Source organism: Centruroides sculpturatus, unplaced genomic scaffold (assembly GCF_000671375.1).
Source record: "Centruroides sculpturatus isolate CEXI.00-Female unplaced genomic scaffold, Cexi_2.0 scaffold664, whole genome shotgun sequence".
In the NCBI taxonomy this organism is placed as follows: domain Eukaryota; kingdom Metazoa; phylum Arthropoda; class Arachnida; order Scorpiones; family Buthidae; genus Centruroides; species Centruroides sculpturatus.
Window position 1 is genome coordinate 227,911 of NW_019384885.1, and position 8,486 is coordinate 236,396.

The window sequence follows — 8,486 nt, forward strand, 5'->3', positions numbered from 1 at the left end:
GACTTTGCTGATCCATAGGTCGATTTTAGTGATAAACGCACTGATTTTATCTTCAAATGCAAATTTATTGCTAGTGACTTCCAATTTCATATTTTCTGACCACGCACCATACCCCAGCCCAGTCCACTATCGGCTCTAACCTTGAGTACTGCGCATTGTCATCAACTCGTCGTCATTTATTTAATAATTTTGGGATAACTTCGCGGACCACTTCGGGTGCTTTCAGGGACCACAGGTTAAGAACCACGGGTCTAGAATTTGACACATATTCGATTATTTGTTCTCCATTATGTTCGACTACTACACAAAATCGTCTTAATGGTTTGGCCATGTTGGCAATTGAACATGAAATTGCTGACCAAGTAAATTTAAAAGATGCAATAAAAAAGTTTGCAGAACTGAAAGTAAGAAAAAAAGTTTTTTGTGATTTTAGCGGAGTTGATGTTACCTTGTTTTATTTTCAAAATACAGTAATGGCATTTTGATTGTTTGTGCAAAAATACATTTTTAATAGCATTTTTTTCTTTTTTATACTCTTTCCGCCCTATGGGCACTAGGAGGGTCTCTTATAGCTAGCGTTTCTCATTTCCCGGTCTTTTGCTTGTCCCGGGATTCCGGGATAAAAGTGAACTGTTTCCCGGGATCCCGGGAAATCCCGGGATAGAATCAATTATTTTTAAGGTATACAAAATATCTTGAAATTAAATGATATAATTATTTTTCATTTTTTAAAGTAATTTTAAAGTTCTGTATCATCCAAAATTATATTAATAATGCTGTGTAAGATATATAATAAAAATTACCTTTGAATTACGTAGAAATTTTCACAAATAGAAAAAAATTTATTAAAGTTTGCTAGAAACTGCATACAACAACAACAACAACAACAACAATAACAACAAAAATGCTTTGAATTGAGTTAAAAATTAAAAATTGAACTTAGATCAAACTTATAACTTAGAAGGTAATTTTCGTTTTTTAAATAAAATATAATACAAAATATTGTAAACTTTTATAAGATTTTAAAAAGCAAAGATGATCAATACTCCGATCACTCACTCTAATTCTTATTTTAGTAATGAAAAGTCTTGCTACCGAGAATGCCCTTTCCGATTCAATTGATGCGATTGGAATCGTGTTTAATGCATTTAAGAGAAGATAGATATTATGTGTTTTTTCACCTGTAGCTTGGAAGATTTCGAGTTTGTTTTCAAGACTGTAGTACTTCTATTGCTCTCTAGTATTTTTGATTTGTCTACCTCGGCTGCTTTAATAGCGGCATCGAGCTTATAGCTCGATAATTCGGCAATTCGTTTGGCTTTAATAATCTGGTTTATGAAGAAAAACTTCATATTTGCAGACTTTGTACTCGTTTGTATCTTTGCCCAATTTGCACAATCTGGCGTCAGGCATTTATTGAACCTACTGGGCATGGTTAAAAATTAAGACAGCGTAAGCACAATTATTCCATATATTACAGGTTCTGACAAGTAAAGAATTTTCAGAGTCCTGCCACAAATAAGCTACGTATTGATTATTGATCATTTGTGACACGTCATAACGAGCAAAAATTTAAAAAAAACTAATAGGTAGGTTTAAAATTAATAAATACAAATGTATTCTGACAGCGAATGAGATAATTATGCTTTCTATTTGCAAAATTTCTTAACCTTAACACAAAATAAGAAAAAAAAGTGAATTTTTAAGAAATTTGCGAGATTTTCCGGGATATTTCCCGGATTCAAAAACCAACCGGGATCCCGTTTGAGAAACACTACTTATAGCTATAGCAGGCCCATTAAGGGTTTGGCCAAGCCCAAAATATCCAAACGGACCACCCCCTAAAAATTCCTGGGGATTTTTCGACCCGTTCGGATTCGAGCCCGGGTCCTCCAGAGCAGTAGGCTACTACCTTGACCGCTAGGCCACCCGGCCACGAATGTAGTATACTCAATACAGCATTAGTAGTTTTTCATTTTCTGCAGTGCTGGTCAAAAGTTTAGGATGAAATATAAACTATAACTGTTAATATTATTTTTACTCATACTTACAGAAAAAGAGCATTTGACATGAACATAACAATCTAAAGTATGATTTTAATACTGTATCATAAATTTTGGGGGGCGTGAAAGTGAGGATCTCAATGCCACATGGTCTATGGGACATCCTCCCCCGACGCTACATTGGGATACAGAGTTCAATGCAGCGCCTTACGCACTAGTGCAGGTGCAAGCACTTCACTTCACTTCAACCTTTGATAGAGGAGTGCTGCAGCTCGTCGCTTTTCACTCCGGAAGAAACAGTGGGACCAGGTGCAAGCAGCGCCGTAACTAGCCTTTTGTGCGCCCGGTACGAGCTTCTGTAACTACGCCCCTTAACTTGGTCCAGATCATTTCTGCGCCCTGTGTCTGGGCACCGCTGTGTCTGGGCACCTAGTTACGGCACTGGGTGCAAGCACCGAACAGAAAGGGATTGGCCGAAGCCAAACGAAAAAGCCTGGTTCGAGCTAGGCGATAGACGCCTCCAACACATGCTGGATGACAATACGATCTGGCATAGCCAGAAATAATGGTGTGGGAATTAACCCAGACCAAAAACACTGCTGAAGCAGGACAATACCCCCTGAGAGAACATTTCTCTCAGGGGGTATTGTCCTGCTTCAGCAGTGTTTTACACATTTGATCTTAGCCGAAAAAGGCCGAGAAGCGATGATTTTAATACTGTATCTAGAAAATATGGGAGGAAAAACAACGACCTGAAAACAGATGAAAATTTCAGGGCTGTGGAGTCGCGTAAAAATCTACCGACTCCGTCTTTTCCTTACCATCCGACTCCGACTCCGACCAAGGGCGGACTTGTTACCGAAAGAGACCCGGAAATTCTGATGTCATCACGTGACTTCAGAATAAAAGATTCAATAAATAGAGTTCTAGTAAAGATATAACGTAGAAATTTTTATTCCAAAGCTAAAGACTCCTCTAAGTAATACAGTATATAAATATGTATTCGATAATTTTTACTTTTCCGGCTGTTATATATAACAGAGGGGAAGTGTAGCACTCTGTCAAAAATGACCCCTCCCAAATTTTTACATTTTTGGACTCAGGACACCTTGAAATTTCAAGATATGCAAAAGATTCGAGGTTTTTTCTATATGTGTGGATGTTAGACTGTGTGTGGAGGGCATGATTTTGTTCCCCTGTTTTGAAGCTTAATAATTTCTGTGGTTAAAGTGGTTAGAATCGGAGTCAGATGGTTTAACACAGGAGTTAGTTATTAAGTGTCAAAGTGGTTGAATTAAATCATGTCCCCATTTACATTCTAACATTTTAGGCGAAAACATCTTAACGGGTTTTACTATAGTATTATAAAATGACAAAAAAGTTTACTTTGAGGGTAGTGATTTGAACGCTAATACCAAGTAAAATATTCATTAAGAGATATGACACAAGATCACTTTTATGTCTTCATCCTGTCGACCTTTAATTAAGAACCAAAATTTAATAGTATTAATGCCCCTTTATACGCAAGCTACAGTGCCACATTTCGTTTCTTAAACTTTATCCATTATGAGATATTGTTTAATATCTCAAAACAGAAAATAAATAAATTAAACAAATTAGACGCCAACACACGCGCGCGAATTTTTTCCCTTTTATTGACTTTTTTGAGGGGTTCGGGAGGTCTCCAAACGTTAGATTTGCAAAAAAACTTGAAGGGTCAAATTTGACACGATTCCAATACTTTTCCGTTTTATACGCATAACAAGTCGGCAAGTAAAAAGGAGTCAGTCGGCGAATTTTTTGACGACTCCGACTCCACAGCCCTGGAAAATTCAAACATCTAACCCGTCGCAATATGCGATGCGTTGATTGGTTGGTGTGCAGGCGATAGTGTACACCCAGCCGCCAGGATCGTTCGCAGCAGTTGAATATGATTTTGTCATTTCTGTCCACTCCATGTATACTTACTTATGCATGGCTATTCCAGGCGCCATCCTCTCGACATACGCATGCGTAATGAGAGAAATTTTATTTTAATTGTTTAAAGACTGTTAATAACACAAAATCGAATGGAAATATAACGATGTAAATAATATTACAGAAAGAAGATCAGAAACTTTTTGGCAAAATTAATTTTTACAAGTAGATCAAATTCATAAACAAGCGAAATAATAAAACGATACGACTCGCACCGTAATCGGGCAACTTTTTCGTATCGTTCGGTCTCTTAGCAATGCAAAAAACACGCCGATCATTAAGACATACACTGCACCACACGACCGAAATAAACGTCTATTTATCCGTCAGAAAACGTAGGGAAATAAATGGGGGTTTTTAAACCGAGACTCCATTAGCGTAAAAACTCTGGCTGTAATTACTTTTGATCACGTAACCATGATATTTTACGCCGGAGCAAGTCGTAAAACGAGTCGAGCAGTGTTCAACTTTCGACGCGAACACGTCCGTAAGACGGTACCGTCGACCAATCGGAAGTCGGTAGATTCTACGTCATTGTGACATGTGCGAAAATGGCGGGTAACGACCTTTCGTGTACGTTCTCTCGTGGTTACTTAGAAAAGTCCTAGATCTGGAAAGATTTATGGAAAACATCCGAAAGTATCCACGTATCTACAACAAGAGGTATCCCCATTATAAGAATGGATGGTAGGATGCCTAAAACAAGCGATATGGACGACCATAGGAAAATCCTTCAATTTAGATGAGTATATAAAAAAGCTAAGCGTATAAGTGCAGTATAGTATCTTAATAATACGATAATAAAAGTTAATATATGAAAGTAAAGATATTTTTATTTTAATACATTTGTAATTATAATACANTTGCATAGCTCTCTTATTTAAAATTCCTGAAAGTACATGCAGAAGATATTTCAAAGAAACATTAATTGTATTGGAGGCAGTTTTAAAAAGTGCAATATAGCAAAAGAGAAGTTCTTCAAAATTTACCATTTTTTCCAATTATACAAACATTTGAATAATTTTAGATTGCACTGAGTTTGCAGTTGAAAAAACAAAGTGTCTAAGGAGCAGAATCCACACATACTTGCATTATAAAGGGGACAATACAATTAAGGTCCTCATAGGTGTGTCTCTAGCAGGACTGATTACATTTGTGAGCAAAGCTTTTGGTGGAAGAGCATCTGACAAAGCTATCACAGAACAATCTGGTGTGTTCAATAAATTGGAGCCATTTGTTGATGCAGTAATGGTGGATAAAGGTTTCCACATTGATGAAGCTTGTGCAGAAAGAAACATCCACCTCATAAAACCACCATTTTTGCGGAGACAAACTCAGTTAACACGAACATGCACTGGAGACAAGTCAAATAGCATCGGCACGGGTACACATGGAGTGAGTCATTCAAAGACTGAAAAACTCAAACTTTGTCAACAAAATTAAGTTGGAACATGTTGGAATTGATAGATTCAATTTTGTGCATTACTACTATTATTGTAAATCTAAGTAGTCCAATTCTAGATACCGAAAGATTTTATAAACCTAAAAAAAAAAAAAAAATCACAGATGCCAAAGTCATTGACTTACATATTTTTATGAAACATTTCAACAATGGATGGCAATATACACAAAAAGTACTTTTTTCTCAGACTTTCAAGCATATCATTTATAAATTCATTGTCTTACTTGACTTGAATAATCAGAGCAGATTCATGCTTACATATAAATGGCACATTTCCATTTTTAACAAAGCTGAACCTGGTCATAATATGGATTTTTCTTTAGCTGGTATCCATTGTGGTTGTCACCTGTTAAAAAGTTTATTTTTTACTTGTTATCAAATCTTGAAATGATGAAGTTGCTGCAAGAAGAGGGAATTTTATTTCAAGAAGATGCAATGGTTTTTGACATGTTGAAAAACAATGCCATCCAGTGAAAATGCCAACCAAGGCAGCTGGGGTAAAATGAGCAACCCAATCTCCACTATGTTTGTCCCAGTGTCCTTCATATATTTTTCTCGAGCAACATTTTCCTGACTCAACCCACACCTTGTAGCTTCGTTTCCAGTAAATGGATTAAAATATAAGGAACATATTTTTTTAGTCCAATCTTCAATGTTGTTTGAATTAAATGTGTACAAGGAATAGCATTTACTGCCTGAGATCTCAAAACTTCACTCAGTATTCCAAATAGGATCGCCCTGCACAATGTTTTTAAGCATGTTAAATGCTTTGCTAGTGTCAACACAGACTTTATCTTCATAAAATTCAAGTTCTTGCTTGTTTAATGCAAACTTCTTAACGCACAAGTAATCTTCTGTGCAACAGCTGTAACTAAAATTGATACTGGAATATTTTTTAGCAATCAGATTTTCTGTTTGAGAAATGGAAATAATTGCTTCCAATAACTTAACTTTATTGGGAGCTGCTACATCTTGTTCCTGGATGACTTCCTTTTGCAAAACTTTTCTTCCAGTAATGTGCTTTGCAAGGGAGCTGTTTGGTGCTCCACTAAGCAGCTGTTCACGAATTGATTCAACATCATTCAATTGAATATTCTTTAGTGGTAGCTTCACATGGCAAAACTCCTCAACAGACTTAGGAAAATATGTTGACTCTTCATCATCTTTTACCTTTCCCCACTGTCTTTTTAAGTCTGTACAGCTTGCATCTTCTAATGTATGAACTCCAACTCTAAAACCATTCAAATATTTCAGTGTACATATATGAGACGTACACACACACACAAAAAAAAAAAAAAACATAATCTGTGCTACAAACTTTGAACTGGCTTAGGTTGTTTTATTTTTTTTTAAGTTTTATTTAAAATTTGCTCTTAGATGCATTACTGCTGATTAAATTATTTCTCAATATCAATGTTGAGTGAATACATTTAACTAAAATAAAAACATTATGATAAGAAAAGTTACAATATGTCAAAGAAAACTTATTCTATTCAATAATCTTTAAAATTATTACTAGTTTCAAAATTTGAAGTTATCCATGTAAAAATAAACATTTTATTTAAAAATTCTATTAATTTTAATATAAAAGAATTTGACAATAAACATTTACGATTTTTAAAAAATATTAGTTTATTTTTCTGCTAATGGGAATGATATTTGATCCATCAAATCATCAATTTTAGTTTGAAGTATTTCCAAAATCTCCACAGCAATGAAAACATGAGTTTCGTCCAAATCTTGTATGATAAATTTCTTTCCTAGAGCATCCGTCTCATCTAGATGGAGAAGAAATTGCTTCATTGTTGGATCACTGAAATTAAACATAGACATCCTATATACAAATAAATATCTTCGTAAATAAGAAAAAGAGATAATCTAGAAAAGACTCATCTAATCAGTTTCTCAATTATTAAATTAAATAAATCAAGATATAATTTTTTAGTTATTGTATATTATTGCCAAATTTTACAGCATGAAAGATGCATCTCCACAAAATATTTTAAAAAGTATTTAGTGTATTTAAGCCATCTTACACTTGTCAGTAGTCACCAGTTTCTTTTATTTATTGTATTTTGGTTAAAAAACAAATAAAAGAGTGCATGTGTTTATCTTATTAGGGAAAAAAGGAGTTTAAAATAAGTCATTTACAATTAAAATATGCTACTTGAATACATGAAAAAGCAGCTCAGTTCTAACAAGAAACAAATAAAAATAATATGTTTAATTAAACAGTAACATTCTTATTCAAAAGTTAAGCTAAGCAGAGGTTTTCTGTAGCCTACTAAAGACCATCTGGAAAATTCATCTTCCAGAATAATCACCTAGTGTGATATGGCCTTAAATGTAGCCCGTATGGCTTTTACATCAAGAAACACCAATCAACCAATCTAAAGAAGCATTGAAATTGTTTTCTTAATAAAGTTTGTTAAATATTAAACAATAATTTGTAATTCAACATAATCATACAAATCTGAAGCTTCAGACATGTATTTAAAAATATCTTTATTATACAGTTCGAACATACTCGGCAGAGAATAAATTACAAATTTACGATCACCTATGCATTTGCCGAGAGATATTATCTTTAATATTCCAATCGGACCATTACTTTAAAGCATAAAATTTCACAGAGATGTATTAAAACTAGTATAGAATGACTTAAATACCTACAATTCATTCAAAGCAGCTTTCAGAAAAAGGCTGATTAAGGATGATTGAGGCCCTGGGTGCAGAAAAAATATTGGGCCCCTTAAAAAAAAAAAACAGAAAGGCAGGGAAAATAAAAATACATGTTAACCATATTTTAAATAAATAAAAAATATTATGTACTACTAATGTTTCATTTCCAACAAAATTTGAATATAATATATATATTATATTCAAATTTTACTGCTGATTGTAAACTTGTATGTAATTAAAATTGCACATATGAAACCAAACCAAACTTGGTGTCATTAGAAAAAAGTGTAAAGTTGGGGTTTTGCGGGACCCAGGGTGCGTGCCCAGTGCACCCGCCATTAAATCTGCCTCCGAAAAGCAGA

At 34.4% G+C, this 8,486-nt stretch overlaps 1 protein-coding gene and 1 pseudogene across 1 annotated transcript; one reads left to right on the forward strand and one right to left on the reverse strand.

Moving 5' to 3' along the window:
- Nucleotides 1-5,003: 5,003 nt before the first annotated feature.
- LOC111631098 lies at nucleotides 5,004-5,833 on the forward strand (annotated as a pseudogene).
- Nucleotides 5,834-6,153: 320 nt separating this feature from the next.
- LOC111631099 lies at nucleotides 6,154-6,744 on the reverse strand. The gene has a single exon (XM_023375294.1). The coding sequence runs from the start codon at nucleotides 6,742-6,744 to the stop codon at nucleotides 6,154-6,156; it is 591 nt and encodes a 196-aa protein (XP_023231062.1).
- Nucleotides 6,745-8,486: the final 1,742 nt, after the last annotated feature.

What these genes read in the sequence shown, in the direction of transcription:
- LOC111631099 (XM_023375294.1), bottom strand. Translation starts at nt 6,744, where the DNA reads ATGTTTTTTTTTTTTTTTGTGTGTGTGTGTACGTCTCATATATGTACA.